The sequence below is a fragment of the Typopeltis vanoorti genome, chromosome 2 (assembly GCF_054136105.1).
Source record: "Typopeltis vanoorti isolate ZY-2024b chromosome 2, IOZ_Tvanoo_1.0, whole genome shotgun sequence".
Taxonomy (NCBI): Eukaryota; Metazoa; Arthropoda; class Arachnida; order Uropygi; family Thelyphonidae; genus Typopeltis; species Typopeltis vanoorti.
Genome location: NC_143550.1, coordinates 167,524,088 through 167,546,634, shown reverse-complemented (window position 1 = coordinate 167,546,634; position 22,547 = coordinate 167,524,088). Strand labels below are relative to the sequence as shown.

Genomic DNA, 22,547 nt, shown 5'->3' with positions numbered 1-22,547 from the left:
ATGTAAGAAAGTTTTAAAGCGAATAAAAGTTGAGCATCTCTCAGATGTGAACTGTAGACTAACATACACAAAGATTATTGAAGAAAAAATGAATGAGTTTGAGAACAGGAACCAAACCTTGGAGATTCAGTTGCAAGCTTTGAAGAAAGCCCTGATTGATTCAGCCTGAGAGGCATGTGGTGAGGTTGTCTGCAAGGATAGAAAAATCAGGACTCCATGGTGGACACAGGAAGTTAAAGAGGCAGTTAAGGAAAAGAAGAAAGCATATCAAAAGTTCCTGGCAAATAAGTTCAGCTTTTGCTCTTAGAGAATACAGAGACAAATGTAAGAAAGTGAAACATTGTGTAAAACTAGCTAAACAAAAGTCATGGGAGGACTTTGGCAAAAACATAGAAAATAAATATCAAAAAGGTGGTAAGATATTCTGGAGGTTGTTGAAGAAGCTTAGAAATGGAGGAAAGAGTGTTGTAAAAGGAGTTAGAGATGATAAAGGTGACATGAAAACAGGAGAAAAAGATATCTTGAAGTATAGAGTAATTACTTCGAAAAATTACAACACATTAATTCCACCATTTTTATCTAATGGTTTTAAGAATTCTTTCATCAAAAGAGCTTTTAACAGTTATAGTACCTCTTCAAATACAGAAGAAATAACTCACATTTCCTATCCCTTATGTGCATGTCATTAATGAACATATAGCGAACATTTTAAAACTGCTGAATGCTTTTGTTGCGATTAGCCCATCAGAAAATTCTCCACATTTTTTGCTTCTCCTAAGAACAAGCTTCCACCTCTCAATTATTCAGGCATCTATCAGATTCCTTTCTCTTATGGATTATCTTATTTCAGACAAACAGGAAATTAGCTTTTATTCAGCTAGAAGAAGACAAGTCTTATATTAAATACCATGAGCCTGAACAGTCTGGACTTGCAGAACATGCTATCAACAATTTGCTCATAGAATTGCTTTATAAAGAAACGTGAAACTTTACTTCATTGTCCTAACTTAAATGAGATCCATTTAAGTTAGGACATTATGATTCATATGAATCAGTTCACCTTCTGTCTTTCTTCTTAATAATTGTTGCCTTACTAACACTTCTGTTTTTCATAATTTTTGCCAGGTTTAACATAGCTGTTTTTTCCCCCATGGCTATCCTTTTAATTTCATCTTCACATATGCTATTTCTTATTTACTGTCATTTCTGGACCCTAGTAAATCATAACTTTCAGTAACCTCTGTTTTATCTCCCTCAATCATAAATTCATCTAAATTTCCAGAAGCCATCACTTTTGCTTTGCAGATGCTTAAATTAAACCTAACTTTGTTGCTTTCCACTTTTTTTTTTAAACCAATAGAATCAATCCAGATCTTACTTAATTTCTGCTATGAGGGTTGTATCAGCTGCATATCTTAAATTATTTATTTTTCTACCACCAATCTTAATTCTTGCTATCCATCTATAAAAAGGGAAATAATACTGATGTAAGTATTACAGAGGAATTTCCCTATTGAGTGTTCTGGTAAAATTTAAAAATGTGTGAAAGGTAAACTTGGAGAAGAAGAACAAGTGGGATTCAGGACAAACAGTGATTGTCGGGAACATATTTTCACATTAAGACAGATAGTTGAGTAACCATGGAAATATAACAAGGATCCTCTTTAAGTTTTGTAGATCATATGAAGATGCAAAGGAAAAAGCTTTTTTTTTATTCATAAAAAAAGTTTTCATGACTTTAGTTTGGAAGTAGATTTTTTTATGCCATATAAATAATGCAATTGGACCGCATTATGCATCACTTGACCAAGTGCCAAATTAATGTTTTTGGAAAAAAGGTCGTGTTTTGTAAAATTTTCCTAGGAACTTATTCCATTTGGTGTTTAGTTCTTTGAAACAAAACTGTGGTATGAAAATATAGACTCCTGCTTGGTCTTGATTTTTTTATAGGTAGGTTACATCATTATACATCAGATAGCAAACATCAATTTGATGCTTGGTCAAGTAATGCATAACATGGTCCAATTGTGTTACAAATTTTAAAAAATGTAGTGACATCAAATAGAAATATTTTCTAATTGATATTTCTTTTAATGGGATATTTGTGAACAGAGATGCAATGTTGAAGCTCACTTGTAGATCAGAACTATTTAGTTTTAATTTTTTGCTTAATGATTTGAAATGGCTTGAATTTTTAACATATGATGAAGTGTGTCATATGTGTCGAGTTAATGTTTCTGCTAGATATTTGGATAAATTATATGCAGGACTATCGTTGTTATTAACTATAATCTACAGTGGCACATTATTTTATGATTTTTGGTTAGTCATATATAGGTTGCATATATAAGATGATTCAGATATAATTTTTCATGTTATTTCACTCATATTACTCTCTTTTTGCATGGAGGGTGGTTGAACCATGGAATGCATTGCCTGATGGAGTGGTGAGAGCGAGAATGGTCAGTGAGTTCAAGGAGTGGTATGATAGACTTTGTGTTTCGTGGGGGGGGGACATCCCACGATGAGTCTTTTGACTCCATGGAGGCCTGAATAATAATAATAATAATAGATAATCCATACAACCTGCTCTTAGATGCCAAACAAAAATTACTATGTCCACCATCCTTCTTACTCAATAAGAAGGATGGTGGTCTCAAACCAGACTGAAAATCCTTTACTATCTAAAGACATTGACTTCCTTTCACACAGGAAGTTGAATCTCCACTCCAAGTCAATAGTGTCTCCATTATCAACTTGTCCAACCAGGTTGGAACCTAAAACATCTAGTTTTTTTTTTTTTTTTGAAACAACAACAACAACAAAAAAATTCTTTTTTCTATTTTCCCAGCTCGTCATATCACGTTCTCTCATCTTCTCTCATGATCACTATTCTTAGATACTTGACTCCTTCAGTATTTCTTATTTCCCATATATTCAAGTGGTAATCCAGGTATAGAGTAATCCTTTAAAAAATGGCATGTCTTTATTCCTGCTTATCAATAGTCTTCTCATCAAGGTTACAATTCTCTGAGGGTCTCATTATGGGAACAATGTTCTGAAGGACCATCCCATTTTGGATATGTAATCTGAACTTAATTCTTGTTTACAATCACCTCATTCATTGCCTTCCCCACTTCCCAGAGTGTGTTTTTGCTAGTATGATGCATCTCATTCCACCAAGCAATCCATACACAAACCTCACAATAATTGTGCTGTGCTGATGATGTATGTCTTTTTATTACTCCCAAACATGAGATGCAGAAGTGCCTATAGAAAATAAATGCTGTGTGTGTGCATTTTGTTTAACAGTTTAACATAGAGGAAATCAACAGAAACAGGATGGTACATTCACCAGTAGTTAAACCACTTCTGTACCCTTTTGGTATATCATTGTATAATTATTACAACTTTAGCCAGTAGAATCAGAACTATTTCTCAGATAATCCATCTCTCTTAACTGAATTAGGCTATCTATGACAATATATTTAACCCCCATTTACTTGCCTCCACCTTCCCTCAAACACAGACTGCATCAACTGCACTTTTAGTGTGTGTGTGTGTGTGTGTGTGTGTATCTGCAGATGGCAGGGAAAAAATTAAAAAATATCAAAAATACTAAAGTAATACAATTTAAACATGATATTTAAACTTTATATGAAACTAGCAATCCTTATTCACTTTATTTATCTCATCCTAGAGTACACAGAGTTCCATTTTTTTGTAAATTGTACTATTTTGAGCAAACAGAAAGAACTATGAGCACTATCCAGACAAACATAAAATGCATACAATAATAATAATAAATTTAGTTTAATCCTTTATCCCAGTGAGAGCAAACAAAGTTTGAGCTGAAAATATCTTCAGGACTGAATATAGTGTTGTACTATCTTACCTGGGTAAGTAGTGCAACACCAGGGCAACTCGTAGCAAAGGTGGAGCAAGCTACCAACACTCCTATCCCAGTATCTCCCATAATGCAAAACACATCTCCTTGTGGATATGTATACTGTTATGCATTAAGGGATTGGCCACTACCCAGACTAGTTTCGACCTTTATTGAGGTCTCTTCAGTGGGAGCCAGGCCCAGAGTTTGGAGATACCAGGCAAAAGCAGTAGCAACGTCACCTTTACCTATAGGAGTTGCCAAAAGGTTTACTATCTTTTTTTTAAATTACTCTGGATTTAGAGAAAGATGTTGAAAGTTTATTTTTCACTAGGTTAGACTATAATAAATTTAGTTTAATCCTTTATCCCAGTGAGAGCAAACACTTTTCAATAAAATGCATACCTACTACAATTATTGTGATAATTCTGGCTCATCGTGGACATCCTTCATGATGAATTAGATGAAAGAAAACTATTATTCTTCAGAAGCAAATATAAAAGGAAAGGAGAGACCCTTTTTAGAATGAGATCAGCTTTAAATCATATGCTGGATCTTAACAACCACAGGTGTATTAACTTCCTTAAAATTTGAGAAACTGCATAAGATAATCATAATCATTATTATTATTATTATTACATGACACCTCCAGGGATTCCAAAGACTCATTGAGGGAGGGCATCTACTCTACAACTCTGTCTCCACCAACTGCAATGAACCTCAACTACACCAATGCCATCTACCATCTGCCATCAGCATTTTCACAGATAATCACAAACATCCATGCCCACGACAGGATTCAGACCCGCAGCCTTTTGACTGTAGAGCGGATATGCTAGTCACTCAGCCAACCAGGCTGACACTACATATAGGAAGACACTACAATAGGTGAGTTATGGAAAGAAAGTAATTGTTTACTAGGATTAGATTTATTGTGCAATTTCTTTCCATAACTCATCTATTGTAGTGTCACCTATATGCAGTGTCAATGTATACTGTATTTTGTGCCTAATTATAACTTACAAAAACAGTAAGATATCGTAGCATTAATTAAATCTGTTTTTAGCTAATATACCTCAGCTCTCTATCATCTCTTTACCTTAGAATATCGGCATGTACTTGTTATCAGTATTTTTATCTTCTTTCCTTTCTATTATCCTGGATAATCCATCATCCACCACTGTATATATGACAAAATAATAATAAAAAAAAAAGGATTTGCATTGTAAGCCCTTTTTTTCATGATTAAGTTGTAAGCATCTCTGGGCTGGGTTACATTTTGTAGAGTATAGAGAGGGATTTAATGTGCTACATATTTTTTATTGAGTATGAATTATTTTATTCATTTAGAAAGCAGATTGAAAAGAATACATAGTTTATTATAAGTTGTTTAGAAATTTGTGATTGCACATGTTTTATATGAATCCCATCGATAAAAGATCAAACCTTTAGTAACATTTTTAGTTACATGAAGATAAGATAATCCAAAACCCTATGCTAGAGGTTAAACATGGAACTTCATGAAGCTCCTTTGTGCTTCAAGCAAGCAAGGTAGTCTCACACTAACACTGAAATTCATTTCTTTTTTTTTTTATGTGCCTTCTCGAGACCCTTGAATGACTTGTAAACCTATAATATATAGGTTTTCATACCATGAATAGAATAAGGTAAAATCTTCATTTGCACCTACAGTACAAATACTACAATAATTTAAAGTAGCAGTGTGAGGACTAGATTTTTTGCTTGGAGAGTTGCGAATGAGTTGATTGTGTTGCTAGAGTCAGTTGTCAGTGCTTTGTCTGTTAATGGGTTTCAAGGAAAGGTATGATAGATTGGGTCTCCTGCGATGAGTCTTCGGACTCCATGGAGGTGTCCATATAATAATAATACACATTAATGTCCAATCAATAAGCTGTTAGTTGGTGAGACACAGATAGTATTCACTGAGCCAACTTGGGTGGCATGTGGAACAGTTTAAAATTAAAAACATAAATCGCCATTAAAATACTTACAGCAGAATCTTTTGCAAAACTGAATAATTGGGATCTCTTGTTGAGAGTAATGAAGCAAATAGCCATTTACTTTGTTTTTAAGTAGTTTCTGATTATACAATTATAGTTACTCGAAACATGATTAATCCATATTTAACATGAATTAATCAGTTTATGCAGTATGGCAGGACTCAACAAATATGTTCACTCACCTATGGCAAGTAAATTTTGTGGCTGATGAGTAGCTTCAGATTTGATGGAATAGAATTTTTTTTAATTTAATAAAAAATAACTCTGTAAGCAATCTCTTCTTAACTTTAAGAAAACACAGAAAAGTAGCCTAAAAAAACAATTTCAAAAAAACATTATCAGTAATGAAGATGATATAGATACTTGTTTGAAAAAATTCAAAATGAACATTAAACAAGAGCACATGAACTTGGACTGAAACAAACTGGAAAATTCAAAACAAGATGGACTCTCTGGTATACTGAAGAAATAAAAGCACTGTCAGAAACAAAAAATAACTGCATTTGATGAACATCTACATTTCGCTATATAAAGAATATAAATGGTGGTTTATATTTTTCATATAGCCAAATATGAAGAACATAAAAGAATAAAAAATTAAATAAATGACAGAATAAGACCCATAAAGCAAAAATATTGGGAAAGTTTTTCTAAACAACTGGAATGTGACTTTTACAGAACACAGAAACAAGTATGGAGAATTATCCAAAATCAAAGAAAAAAAAATTCAATTTTCTGTAATTTCCCCTCTGTAATTTAATTTTTACATTCACTTTTGTTTTCCTTTTTATACATGGAATGGTTAGTGATTCTTTCCATTTTGTAGGTATCTCTTCTTTTTCCGATATCAGATTTATCAGTTTATGTATATGAGTGGTTAATTCACTTCCACCATATTTGATGGTGGATGAGTTTGGCTACTATTTCATCAGCACTTAGTTCTTTTTTGTCTTTGAGCTGTACTATTTGTATTTGTATGTGTACTATCTTCCACTTCAGTTAGTGAAGGTTTAAAATTTCTGGGTGACAGGTATGATAAGATTTTGTTTTCAATTCTCAATAGGTTTATCACAGTTTTAGGAGTCAAAGCAACAAAATTACACAATAACCGCAGTAATAAACTTTAATGAAAGTACAGATATTTTGTACTGAAAATAACAGTACATCATCAGTGTGTAGAAACAACATGCATATTAAAGAACAGGAATACAGGGTGCTTACAACAATCGGTTTATCAATTAAAAATTGTTGCCACATGCTAGAAATTAATATTATAAATAATATTAAAACTATTTTTGGTATTTACATAAAATGAGAATCTCTCAAACTTTTGGGAGAGAGAGAGACAATCATTCCGATTCAGGTTAGGCCAATATAAAAGGGCATCACAACTTTCTTTGAAAAGGAGTTCATATTATTACTATTATTACGGGCAACTCCAGGGAGTCATTGGACTCATCGAGGGAGGCCCCAAATCATATTCATCACAACTATTTGACATTCATACAGTATCTATCATACCTCGCCTTAAACTCATTCACTGTCACAGCATCCACCACAGACTCAGGGAGCGCATTCCACTCATTCACTACTCTAAAAGTAAAGAACCCAGATCTAACACCTTTACTAACCACACTTTTGCCCAGTTTCCATGGATGTCCCCTAGTCCTCCCACAACCAGCCCTGTTCTCAAAAATATCTTCTGAATTAATTTTATAGAAACCCTTCAGTAATTTGAATGTCTCAATCATATCTCCCCTCCTCCGCCTATCAACCAATTTTTGCAACCCACAAATCCTCAACCTGTTCTCATACGGTTCATTCCACAGACCTGCTATCATCTTGGTCACTCGCCTCTGGATCCTCTCCACCTCCTCCCCATCAAGAAGAAACCTAGGTGACCAAATCTGAGCACAGTAGTCTAGATGGGGTCTTATCAAGGCTCGATACAGAGGAACAATATTTTGGGCATTTCATATTTAAGATTAGACTTAGGAGTTTGTTAAAGTACTCTCTCCACCTGTCTGCTCTGTCATCTCTAGTGGCTAGTTTTTGTCCATTGCTATTGTTGATTATTGCTGTTTCTTTTCTGTAATATGATTATTTTCTTGACTTCCTTGCCATGAGCAGCATGAATATCAGTTGGGTTATTAATCCAAATACTTCTATCCTTTTTCTTTACTGCCATTTGCAATCTCTATTAAACTATTTTTATGTTTTTATTTTAATTTGAATTCCAATTAATTTTCTGCTGCTACTTTTATGATATCCTTGATATGATTCAAGATAAATTTTTTAATATTTTCATTTCTTCAAGCTGCATATTTTTCAATTTTTGTTTTAACTGACACTCATGTTATTCTTTTCTCTTCTATTTTATCTAGTTTGTTAATATTATGCCTCAGATGATTCACATGTGCTGAATAAATATTTACTGTTTATTTTAACCTTAAGAATAGCACCTGACAACATAATGGTGTTTAACTCAGAAATTAGGAAGAAATTAGATCATGTAGGATATAAAACAGAAGACAGTATACTTTGTAACACAGAGGAAATTGAAAACAGGTGGTCAAATTTTAGAAGTTCAATATATATAAGACAGCTAACGAGGTTATTCCAAAAATCAAATACTATAAGAAAAAAAACCCTGGATGGCCGAATCAATACTAGAACTCATGAATGAAATTCCCTTAAAGAAATAAAAAGAAGAATAGAGATAGCAAGAAAATCCTTTACTGATATGAAAACTGTTCTAACATCCAGAGACATTAATATAGACACAAGAAAAAGATTAATAAAATGCTATATCTGGTCAAGCCTTCTCTACAACAATGAAACTTGGACTCTAAATAAAGAAGCAGAGAAAAAATTAGAAGCTTTTGAAATGTGGACCATCAGAAGAATGTTGAAAATACCATGGACAGAGAAAATGAAAAACGAAGATGTTTTAAAGAAAGCAAAAACGAAAAGAACTTTAATGAAAATAATTAAAGATTGAAAACTTAAATATTTTGGACATCTAACTAGACAAGAAGACATTCAGAAATTAATATTAGAAGGGAAATTGGATGGAAAAAGAGGGAGAGGTAGACCCAGGAGAATGTGTTTTGAAGACATTAAGGACTGGACTGACTTGAATTACCATAAATGTTCCAGAGCAGCAAAAGAAAGAAAAAGGTTCCATGACATGGTTGCCAACCTCCTTCTAGGGGATGACAATTGAAGAAGAAGAAGAATAGCACCAGTTAGAAAGTGTCACTATCACACTCAACTCCTCTGAATATCTAAAATTCTATCTGAATCTGAATATCTGAATAGCTCTGATTTTTGGAAATATTTCTGCTAAGTATTGGAATGCAGATCCATTTTTCTGTCTGATATTTCATCATCATCAACAATTTCCTGATATGTAACCTCTAGGGGTGTACAGAATGCTGTGGTGGTAATACTATACAATTAAGTTTACATTATTGCTAATCTCCCCTCAACAGTTTTCCACCAAATTCTGTAACTTTTCAGCATTCCAATATTGTCAGATCTTATATATCTCTCTTCTAGCACAATAACAGCATCAATCCACGTTGATCTTTGTCTTCTTATTGGTCTTGGTACAGTCTGAACATGTTTGAAATTTGGATCAAACTACTGCATGCCTTGAGAAATGCAACAAAAATTCAACAGCTATAAAACGATATTTAATTTATAATCATTTAAAAATTTATTTAGTATTATTATTGAATAATTCACAGTAACATGTAGTTCTTTCGATATGCAGCCAACAGGAGAAAAAAAAAATAGGACGGTTATGGTAGAATGATATTGATTGGGGAAAATGGTATAAGAATAACTGCTGCAGAGCATATAATTGAAGCATTTAATCAGCAGTTCATAAAGGTCTACCATCCTTGTAAATGTGATATCATGGAGAGTTTGAGAACAGCAGATGATGATGAGGAGAGACTGACTGTGAGTGAGCAAGAAGTATATGGGGAATTGAGCAAACTTTATATTAATAAGGATCTGGGACTTGATGATATATCACCAGGTATTTTGAAGGAATGTGTCAGGAAGTTGACATTTGCCTTGGCATATTTGTTTAATATGAGTCTTACACTGGTTCAAGTTTCAAAGGAGTGGAAGGAAGGGAAGACTGTATCACTTCATGTGTTGAAGAGGCTAGTGAGAACCAGGATCCAGGTTGGCAACAGCGGTATTATCTTTGATGGACAACACAGATTTGCTAAAGAGAAGTCATGTTTTAGTAATCTACTTATTACAATAAGGTGATAGCTGCATTGTATGAGGGAGATGGATACACAGTGGTGTATCTATGTAACTGCATAGTGGTATACTTAGATTTTGTAAATGCTTTTGATAGATTACCACATGAAAAGTTGATAGTCAAACTAAAGCAGATGGGATTGGATATTAGACTACTGCTTTGGATCAGAGATTGACTGTCTGATAGGTATCAGCAAGTTATGTATGGGGGAGCAATATCCTAGAAGAGGAAAGTTACTAGTGGTGTGTTTTTGTTAATTGAAATGCATTGCCTGAGAGTGTGGTGCCTGCAGAGACTCTGAATGTATTTAAGGCATAGTATGATGAGCTGTGTATATGACAAAGGGACTTCCCTCAACGAGTCTTTGACTCCATAAGGATCTTAGGATAGCAATAATAATATCACTTTAACAAAAATTCTTTCAAGTTGGAAATTTTTAGTTCAATTGTTGGATTCAATACTTTTAATTATAATGAAATCGACTAAATGAATTTCAGTTATGAAAAAAAAAAAAGTTTTAATTTGTTGACAAATGTAATCAATTATGCATAAGTAACTCATTTAGCTATACTTAATATATTTTAATTAAAATTCTCTTATTATATTCTGTTTTTCTTCCAGTAATAACAATTAAGCATATAAATTTTATTTTTCAGAGGTATTTCTCTCTAGACAAAGGAATATTGACATATGCCAAGTCATCAACTGAGGTAAATTGCATTGTTAATTAGCCTAATGTAGAATATGGTGTTATTGATATAAAGTAATGAGACAGTAGACCTAACAAGCATATGTTTATTGAAATATTCTAATGATTTTTCTCCCTTTCAAGTAGTCATCATGGAAAGTTATTCCCTTAAATAAATGTAATTAATTTAACTAATTTTCTTAATGCTGCTGTTATTTTCTCAAAGTAATCGAACAATGTACTTCCTTCTCCATAAGAAATTTGTATAACCACCATTCTGGGTTAAGATAACTTTAATTGAATCTGTCTTTCAAACTTAATATCCAGGTCAATATACAAAAAATAATTCAGAACATAATAGAACATTAGTTTGTGTGTCATCAGTAGTTAGTAAGTTCTTGGAAAAAGTAGTGAGGGACCATATACAGCATTGGGCAGATGAGGGTAATGTTATCTGTGAGAGTCAACATGGATTTGTGAAGGGGTGCTCTTGTTTTAGCAATATGCTAGCCTTTTATGATAAAGTTACAAGAACATTGAATGAGGGAAAGGCATATACTGCCATTTTCCTAGACTTAGCAAAGGCATTTGACAGGGTACCACATGATAAGCTGATATTCAAGTTGCAGCACATGGGTCTGGATGTCAGATTGGTCAACTGGATTCAGGATTGGCTGCCCAATAAGTATCAGAGAGTTGTGTATGGTGGAGCACTATCAAAGAGGCAGAAGGTTACAAGTGGGGTTCCACAGGGCACGGTACTGGGACCTATATTGTTTAACCTTTATATCAATGACATTGTCCGTGGATTGCAAGGGGATATTCAGTTGTTTGCAGATGATGCGAAGCTGGGAAGGGTTATTAGTAATAGTGCAGATGTGGTAACCCTGCAAGAGGATTTGAGTACACTAGATAGATGGGCAAATGAATGGGGGGTGTCAGTTTAATGCAGCAAAATGTAAGGTCTTGAGGTTGGGGACACATTGATGGGACGCTGCATACTCTATGGGAGGAGTTAAACTGAAGGAAGTAGGGGGAGACAAGAGATCTGGGGGTGATGATTGATAGAAACCTGAAATTTAGGGGACATATTGCAAAGGTAGTGAAGGCAACACAGAGGATTGCTGCAATAATGAGAAGGACACTGACCTGCAGAAATAAAATGGTTATCATTCTGTTGTATGACTCTGATCAGACCACACTTAGACTATTGTTCTCAGATCTGGTCCCCAGGATTTGAAGGGGATAAATTAACTGTGGAAAGGGTACCAAGGCGGATAACAAAGATGGTGTCAGGACTGTACAATGTTAGTTATGAGGATTGGCTGAGGGAGTGCAGACTGCAGAGTTTGGTGGATAGAAGAAGGGGAGGTCATGCTGAAAGTGTTGAACTTATTCAACATAGAGTTTGCAGATAGCTCCTGAACAAATAAGTATTATTTTGAGTAATAATTGGTGAATTTGCATAGTATCTACATAGTATTGTTTACTTTTCGTATTTTAGCGTGTCTGGGTGATTTTTGTGTGTTTTCTGAGTATTTTAAATAATAAAGTGATAGATACGATTATCTGTGCACATGGCCCCCATTAAGAGAAATACAAAGATGCCGTCCAGGTCGTCAGCTTTGTCTAAAAATTTTAATTTAAAGGATTTAATTCAGTGTATCGTTTGTGAAATGTATGCATTGAGGAGAACAGTTGAAGTCTGGTTAAACAACGATAGTGGAGTGAATGTGTGCAGAAAGTGTAAAGAATGTGAGGATTTAAAGAGTGTTTCAAGTTGTGTGAGTGATATCGTGGTTGAAAGTGAGAATCTAGATAACAGTGATATGCAAGGTATGAATAGTGATGTTTGCTAGGTAGCACCTGATAGCTGTGAGAGTGGCGTTGAAAGTGAGAATGAAGGTAAACATACAGAATGAATGAATGAATTATCAGAGAATAAAAATGATGAGACTGATGCAATGAGTGAGATCGCTCGGTTACGTGGAGCGATACACAGAGTAAATAGGCAGCTGAAGGATTGGAAAAAATGTTTATCAAGCATACCGATATATGGAGATTACTTAGTAAGAGGTGTGTTAGTTGAGAGTTTAACAAAATCGTACCAACCTGGTGTGAACGTTAAGGATGTAAGTGAGTCAATTAGAATTCAAAACCAGCAAGTGAAAGAATTGATAGTGGTAGCAGGTTCAAATGATTTGAAAGGAGACAAAATGGCTATGAGTGAGGATGTGAAGGAATTGCTTGAGGTAGCAAAAGAGAAGAGTGAGAAAGTTAGGATGGTGAGTCTGTTGCTGGGGTATGACAGTGAAGACTATAGAATGAGGGCCATTATTGCTAATGACTTTATGCGTGAATTATGCATGACGAGTGGTGTGGAATTTGTGGATGTGTGGAGTGAGTTCGATGGGCAAAAGGATTTATATAAGATGGATGGTTTACATTTGAATGGATTTGGTGTACGGAGACTTGAAAAGGTGTTGTCGAATGTAGTCGAAGTGAATGTGCAGAATCAGGGAAACTAGAGTTATTAAGGGGGAGGGGAAGTGGATATGCAGACTCTAGGAAGGCAGTTGAGTGTATAAATGTGTGTAATATGCCCAAGCGAGTACAAAAGACCACGAATCAGAATGGGATAGTTAGTATAAGGCATCAAAATAGGGATGGGACAAATCGGCTTCTGCAATTCATGTATGCTAATGCCAGAAGTATTAGGAACAAGAAGGATGAATTTTTGGCCTTGGTTGGCACTTCCAGGCCACAGGTTACTGGCATTAGTGAAACATGGCTGACAGAAGATGATATAGCTAGTGGGATTGAATGTGAGGGGTATGGTGTGTTCAGGAGTGACAGGGAGAATAAAATGGGGGGGGAGTGTTAGTGATGATAGCTGATGAGCTACATCCAAGGAGAATAGAAGTGGAACTACAGAATAGAGAAAAGAGCACATTTGAGGCTATTTGGTGTGAGATTGAAACTAGCAGAACAAAATATACAGTTGGGTGCTGCTATAAACCAGGTGATGGAATAGATGGTGGAGATAGTAAGCATAAGCAAATAGAAGAAATGAGTGGAAGGAGGGTAATTATTATGGGGGATTTCAACTATGATAACATTGACTGGAAGGAGGAGAGGACACATGTGAGGAAGGAAATGGATTTTATTCAATTATTAAGGGATAACTATCTGCGACAACATGTAATAGAAAATACTAGGGATCAGAGAGTTCTTGACCTAGTAATTGCATCTGAGAATTTGGCTGTAACAAATATGACCACGTTGCCACCAATTGGTGAGAGTGATCATAGGGTCTTGACTTCGGAGGTGGCTAAAGGTGTGAAATTTACAATCAAGACAGGGTACATGTGGAATTATCGGGCTATTAAGTATGACAAGCTTATGAGTTTGATTGGTTCAGCTCCATGGCATGTAAAACCGCAAGGGCTAGATGTTGATAGTGCATGGGAGCCGGTTAGGAAGTGTTTGCATGAGGCAATGGCTGACTGTATACCTAGAGTTCGAGTAATAAATCAAGTAGGGGTTAAATGGATGAATAACACCATTAAGCTTGAGCTGCAAAAAAAAGAAACTACTATGGAGGGAATTTAAGGGGAAAGGTGAACGGCAGGCACATGAACGGTATAAAGTGCAGGCCAGAAGGGTAACGAGTGTGGTAAGAAAAGCAAAAACGGATTATGAAAGAACATTAGCCATGCAGGCTAAGAGAATCCCAAGCAGTTTTTTCAATAAAGTAAAAGCAAGTAAAAGAAAAAATGTATATGGCAGAATGATTTTAAAGAATACCGATGGTAGGGAGGTAACCAAATCAGTTGATATAGTTGAATTACTGAGCGAGCACTTTGCAAGAATATATCATCCAGGTGGTGACATTGCAGAAATGAACAAATCAATAGATTATATGGGAATTGTGGTGAATGAAGTGGAGGTGAGTAGTTTATTACAAAACCTCAATGTCAATACATCTGTAGGATTGGACGGTATACCAGCTCGTGTCGTATGTGAAGCAGCTAAAGAATTGTCAGTACCCTTGACCATTTTGTTTAATTTGAGTCTCAGGTCTGGGTTAGTCCCGAAGGGGTGGAAAGAGGGGAAAATAGTTCCACTGCATAAAGGAGGTTCCAAGACTGCTGTTGTAAATTACCGACTGATTAGCATATCAGGAATCGTTGTCAAAGTCTTGGAGAAATTAATCAAGAGAAGAATACAGGATTGGATAGATGAAAAAGGGGTATTGTATGGGGGGGACAACATGGTTTTGTGAAGGGTAGATCATGCCTCAGTAACTTGCTCACTATTTATAACACAGTGATTCTTCTGGACCTTGCTAAGGCCTTTGACAGGATACCACATGGAACTCTAATCAGTAAACTGAAGCATATGAGGATCGATAAAGGGTTGGTGAGATGGATAGGAGGGTGGCTGATGGAGAGATATCAGATAGTGGTTTATTCAGGAGTAGAGTCCAAAAGACGGCTTGTGACTAGTGGTGTGCGCAGGGTTCTTTTCTTGGACCACTACTTTTCAATTTGTTCATTAACGATATAGGAAAGGAACTGAGAGGAAGTGTTCACTTGTTTGCTGATTATGCAAAGTTTGGTAGAGCAATAGTGAGTGCACAGGATGTCAAAATTTTGCAAGATGATTTGGATAGTTTGGAGGACTGTACTAAGGAAAATGGATGTCAATTTAATGTGACAAAGTGTAAGGTTATGCATTTTGGGGTGAAAAGATTAGCAACAGTATATCACATTGGTGGAACTGTACTTCAGGAGATTGATGAGGCCAGGGATTTGCGTGTGTTGGTGGATAGGGAGTTGAAGTTTAGGAGGCACATCGCAAAAGTGGCTAAATCAGCTCATCGAATCACTTGGTTGCTGAAAAATACTTTAACAAGCAGAGACAAACAAGTTATTGTTCCTCTGTATCAAACCTTGATAAGACCCCATCTAGACTACTGTGCCCAGATATGGGTGCCAGGGTTTATTCTTGATGGGGAGGAGGTGGAGAGGATCTAGAGATGAGTGACCAAGATGATAGCGGGCCTATGGAATGAACCTTATGAGAACAGGTTGAAGATTTGTGGGTTGCAAAAATTGGTTGATAAGCAGAAAAGGGATGATATGATTGAGACATTCAAATTACTGAAGGGTTTCTATAAGATTAATCCAGATGATATCTTTGAGAATAGGATTGGTGGTGGGAGGACTAGAGGCCATACATGGAAGCTGGGCAAGAATGTGGTTAGCAGGGGGTGTTAGAGCTAGATTTTTTACTTGGAGAGTGGTGAATGAGTGGAATAAGCTGCCAGAGACTGTTGTGGGTGCTATGACTGTGAATTAGTTCAAGGCGAGGTATGATAGATACTGTGTGAATGTCGAATAGTTGTTCTTGATGATATTAGGGCCTCCCTCGATGAGTCTGTCGTCTCCTTGGAGTTGCCCGAAAAAATAATAATAATATGACTGAGATTTTAAACTGTTGATAGGTGGTTACAGGGTTGGCACTGGGGAGTTCTTTCGCTTTGTTCGACAGTGGGAAGGAGTCATGACAAGGGGCCATCCCTGGAAGTTACGAAAGGAAACTGTGAGAAAGAGGGTGAGGAGTGGTTTCTTTGCATGGAGGGTGGTTGAACCATGGAATGCATTGCCTGATGGAGTGGTGAAAGCGAGAATGATCAATGCATTTAAGGTGTGGTAGATAGACTTTGTGTTTCCTAGGAGGGACCTTCCTCGATGAGTCTTGATAGACTTGTGTTTCTTAGAAAGGACCTCCCGCGATGATTTTTTGACTCCATGGAGGCCTGAATAATAATAATAATAATAATAAGTTAAACTACAGTAGGACCAAGGTTATTAACATTGACTTTGCCTGACGACTAACCTTTTATGGAAAGTTTTGATTCAAATTTGAGTCAGCATGTTTCAGAGGAAATATTTAAGAAGGCTGTTTGTGTGAAAGTAGCTGAACAAAAGTCATGGGGAAAATTTAGAGAACTAATGGTGAAAGGTGTACATATTTGGAATAGAAATCACAAATAATAAAGGTGACATAAAGACTAAAGTTAAGATATCTAAATGAATTATTCCATGCAATGAACATATGGGATACTTACTTTGAAAAATGTTACATAAAATAAGCAGTGACGGAACAGTTGTAGAAATTGTCTAGGTAGAATGTAGTCATGAGCACATTTCATTAATACTGCAACTGGCCATGATGGCTATAGACGTCCAGCTAAATCTGGTACGATTCTGTAATACCAATTAAATAACATGGATAAGAAGTGCAATTTGGTCTCACTATTTCATCTACCCCTGCCAGTAGGGAGGTTAATGGGAGCAGAAAAAAAAAAAACTAACCGAAATCTAAATCAGTGTGGGAAAGCATCTGGAATAGATGTTATTCATTTGAGAAGTGCTCAAACATGGAGGTATAAACATTTCAGAAGGTCTATTTAGAAGATGAGTGACAGTAATTAGATTAGAGTTCTCACAGTATCCATCTAAAACGATGGAAAACAAAAATAAAAGAGAATGTGAGAATTACTGAGGAATTAGCGTATTGAATATTCCAGATCTGTTTTATGTACAAATATTTGAAAAGTGGCTAAGAAAAATTTTTGAAGAACAAGCTGGATTCAATTCAAAAAAGATTATCATGACCAGCTTTTTATTTAAAACATTCTTGCTGGGCAGTATCTGCACTTGCATAAACTGTTGGTAAGAACTAACTTTAGTGTATGTTTGCCACTGTCATGTTAGTTGCAACTTTTTTGGTAGAATTTTATTGATGATATCGATTATCTCAAATGTAATTCAAACTGATTTCAAGTTTTATGTGTGTGTATGTTTTCTCATATGTATATTTTTGCTTTACATAAATTGCTTGCTTTCTGTACCCAATGTCTGCATTATAAACAGTTGTTTATATGTATTTTCTGCAACTGAAAATTTGAAAGAGAATGTTAGGACTTAGTTAGCTGCTATGTTTGGTTCCACAGTAAATCTGCATGCATACAGTATAGAGTCTGTGGGACATATGTGTTTTTCTGGTAATTTGCAGTATTGAGACCACATATTAATATAAAGACTTTATTAAAAATAAACAATTAAAAAACCTGACAAGTTTCATGCGTCGTAAGACTTACAGGGTAATGGTACATAAAAGTTTTACACAACAAAAGCTTATTGACAATTAATTACACATATTAGATGTTTTTAATAACTTCACAGCTGTTAAATAATTGAGAAACCAGAATACAAATGATATATTTGTTACTGAATGCATGTTGTCACGTTCTGTGCTTCACGTGTGCTATATCCTAGGTCCGTGGCAATTAAATTTTTGATGAAGGCAGACCACACTTGATGTAAAATCAAGCCTTGATTTTTATTGCACTGTGTAGAGATCCTAAGCATTTGTGCTATTTCTTTAAATTTTCTTGTGAAACAGTTATTATCAGTATATGACATGTTTGTCTGTTGCCAGAGTACTTGATGGCTAGTAGTGGCTACAAAAAAATCTAGTCTGCACACCCTTACTAATCACACTCTCACACACTTCTGCAGATGCTAGTTCTCTATTTGTCATATATTGAAAAATTTCATTTGCATCATTTTGTAAAACCCCTTTAATATCTTATAAGTTTCTGTCATGTCCCCTCTTTTCCACCTATCAACTAAACATTGTAAACCTACACACCTTCAATCTATCCTCATAGAAAGCATTCCACAGACCCTTCACCAGCTTGGTCACTCATCTCTGAATCCTCTGTGCAGCCTTCTGATCCCTAAGAAATCCAGGTGACCAAATCTGTGCACAGTAGTCAAGATGCAGCTCAAGCATAACCTTATAAAGAGGGATACTAACTTCCCTATCTTTACTTGTTAGTGTGGTTTTCAACATCGAAGGATTACTTCGATGTTGAAAGCTATTTACCAACTTTTTGCATCATGCCCTCTGAACTTCATTTCATTGTTAACTGTTACTCCCAAGTCCTGAGCCTCATCAATTTCCTTCAATCCAATACCATCAGTGTGATACACAGTATGTAGCCATGGATTTTACAAATGTTTTTAAGCAATAGTTAAACTTCAATTTTTTGTGAGACTAACCACTTTTCTTATTGGATGATCTGAAGTGGTTTGAGAAAATTTCATATTGGGTCTTCAGATTAGGGTTTTCAGTTACCTAATGCTTTTCATGTTTATTCACATAAAAAAAATGAGAGAGAATTACATATTAGTAGTGCTGTGATGTGATTTATTTAAATTTCAGCAATGTTGATAATGTTCCTCACATGACAACTGATTAAAATGCATAACAGGAATATTGATGATTATTTAATTACATGGATACAAAACTGGTTGATAAGTTGATTCTTGTGAAGTAGTATTTAGAGGGAAGATATCCAGGATTTGGTAGTTAGAAGCATAATAAATATGAAGTTTCATTTTAGAATCCTTGTTATTTAATATATTTATTACTGATTTAGATTGAAATGTTAACAGCAAAATCTTTGCTGTGATATATATAAAGTTAGGAAAGATTAGCAGATTTTAATAAGTACCATCTCCCATAAAGGGCATAGATGTAGACCATCAGATCTACTTAAGTTAGGACAATGGAATGATGTTTCACATGTTTCTTTATAAAGAAAATAAAGGGGATGGATGGGAGCCATTAAATCTATTCAGTTTTCTTTATAAAGAAATGTGTAAAACATTACACCCATTGTTGTTAGGAAAATATTGTCCATTTTAGTTGTCTTACATAGGCTACTAAGGTGGTGCCTTTTAGAATTTTCTGTTATTATTTAATTGTGATTCTGTTTTTTGTGTGTGTGTGTGTGTGTGTGTGTGTGTGTGTGCGTGCGTGAGTGCGTGCGCATGTGTACTGAAGATACCTATTAAACTTAGACAGAAATTCTCCAAATAAATAAAATGTAACATATGTATTCTTTGATCTAGAGTATTTTATGGATAGTGACCTTCCCATAATTCATAGCATTATACATTTGCTTTGCATTATGGAATACTAAGGCAATTAATGTGAAGTCATTAGCTTGTATGTAGACGTAGCCTAGTCGTGAAGATATTTCATGTGCAAACTTCGTTTTCTTACACTTGGATAAAGGATTAAATAAGATATATGTATATATTATTTATTTTTTTTATTTTTTTTGGCAAGATTAAGTTTCTTATGATGTAAATTGACAGATTCTTATTGGACCTAGCTATACTAAATACATAAGAAGTTAGTGATCCACATCCATGTTTTATGCTATTGAAGAAACAAAATAAATGTGATAATTTATTGTATGTATGATATTTATGAGCATATCACACTGGATTTCAAACTAGTATCTGTGGAGGTCAGAATATTTGTAACATGGTATAAAATAACCTATGATTAAATAACTATGGAAACAATTCAAACAGTAAGCTAAATATGATTTTAATGACTATCTCCAAATTTTTGGTAATTTAATGTAGCTATATTTACTAACATTCAGTGAATGCTGCATTGCTAATGCTTACTTCAAAAAGTCTCTCATATTTCTGATTGCTTCTGTGTAGTACCATTCAGTAACAAGTCAGCACTAGATCACATATTGGGTGATCTAGTCCTGCCTTGTTATAGTGGTGGTGTATACATTTATTATGTTCTTCAAGGCAGGTGTTAACAGTTTTTCCTGTCTCTGTAGTTCTTCCTGTCTTAGGTCTCAGTAAAATAGATGGTGGTTCTAGTAGGTACTAATAATTTAAGTAGTGACAAATATAGAAACTAATTTGCAGTTGCTGTGCAATTTTTACTCTCCATGTTTTAAATAATAGAATTTGTCCTTGGTTAATATGGATAAAGGTTATTAGTTTCATATATGGTTTAAAAGTGATGCGAAGATTGCATTTATACAGCAGTCTTTTTCAGACATGCCCAAGATATAAGGGGATTTGGAATAGTTTTGTCATGATCCTGTATGTCATGGGAGAGAATAAAATAGAGGGTAATAATAGTAACTAGATTTTAAAGGAACGTGTGTAGCAGACATATAATTAATAATGGTTAACACATGTAGAGAGAGAGAGAGAGAGAGAGAGAGAGAGAGAGAGAAACTAATAGAATTTATTAACTCCCGAATACTTTTTTCCTTGTTACAAAGACATCATCAGGGAGAGAGAAGAGATATTAGATGACAATATTTTAAACATATGTCACAAAGCATGGGTCACATCATGTGTTTCTTTCCTCAGGTCTCAGTAAAATAGATGGTGGTTCTGGTAGGTACTAATAATTTAAGTAGCGACAAATATAGTGACGACAACAATGAAAACAATGTTGACAGAAGTGAGAAAGAAATGTGAGAGAGTAAAAATTGTAGATTAGCTACCCAGATATGATAGTACTGAGTTAAGAAGGAGGGCAATGATAGCAAATGATTTCACGTGCAGGCTGTGTAGAAGAAATGGATGCGAGGTTTTAGATGTGTGGAGTGAGTTTGATGGCAGAAAAGACTTGTATAAGAAGGATAGCCTGCACTTGAATTCATTTAGCATCAGGAGCCTGGAAAAATTACTTCTTTGTATGAGACCTAATTCAGAGAGTCAGGGAAACTAGATCATCAAGGGAGGAATGGGAAAAATGTGTGTGAAAGTTCAGTTATGGTATGCAAACATGGGAAAGATATGAATGTCTTTGAACATGGTTATGTATATGGCAAAGGGGTGGGAAAATATGCTTTGGGTTTGAACCTTTTAAGTATGTCTGGGGAGGGAAAAGAGAAAATTCTAGACAATACCAAATAGGTTCCATATCCAATTATAAGAATAAGCTAGGTGGTAATTTATTATGTCTATACACAAATGCCTTAAGTTTCAAATGCCAGAAGCATTAGAAACAAAGCAGTTGAGTTCATTGCTTTATTGAATACGAGTGGCCTAAGATTGTTGCCGTTAGTGAAACCTGGCTATCAGAATCAGATATGGAAAGTGGGATCGAGTGTAATGGGTATACTATTTTTAGGAATGACAGAAGAGATAGGAGAGGAGGTGAGTACTAATGATATCAGATGACTTAAGTCCATTTAGGGTAGAAACAAAAGAAAACAATGATGGTAACAATGTCCCATGTAGCAGTGAGTTTGAGTCTATCTGCTGTGAAGTGGACGTTAACAGAAGGAAATATATGGTGGGGTGTTGCTACAGACCTGGTGGCTCAGTTGTAGAGGACGAAGAAATGCATTGATAATTTATCCTTATGGGTACCAAACAAATGATCATTATGGGTGACTTTAATTTTCCAAACATTAATTGGGTAAAAGAGAAATCTCATGATAAGAAAGAAGAGGAATTCATTGACTTGTTGCAAGACAACTTTCTCAAACAGCATGTGAGAGAAGCAACTCGATGTCAAAGAGTGTTGGATTTGCTCATACTGTCAGAAGGGGTCTCTGTTAAGAATATGGCTATTTTACCACCAATTGGTGACAGTGATCATGCTGTGCTTTCTTGGGAAGTATGTAATGTATTGGTGCTTCGATTAAAACAGGTTACATGCTGAACTACAAAGCTGGAAATTATGATCAACTTAGGAGAATAATATCTTTGGTCACATTGTATCAGTTACTGAATGGAAAAAATGCCA

The 22,547-nt window shown here is 35.1% G+C and overlaps 1 protein-coding gene across 5 annotated transcripts in view; it reads left to right on the top strand.

Annotated features, from left to right (window-relative positions):
• The window catches only part of LOC150109624 (oxysterol-binding protein-related protein 6-like), a 695,026-nt gene that overhangs the window by 256,461 nt on the left and 416,018 nt on the right, over positions 1 to 22,547 (top strand). For all 5 annotated transcript variants that reach the window (XM_090409290.1, XM_090409281.1, XM_090409257.1 and 2 more), the window contains one exon: positions 10,849 to 10,902. In XM_090409290.1, coding sequence (XP_090265416.1) covers positions 10,849 to 10,902 — 54 coding nt within the window. The remainder of the gene's footprint in view (positions 1 to 10,848; positions 10,903 to 22,547) is intronic.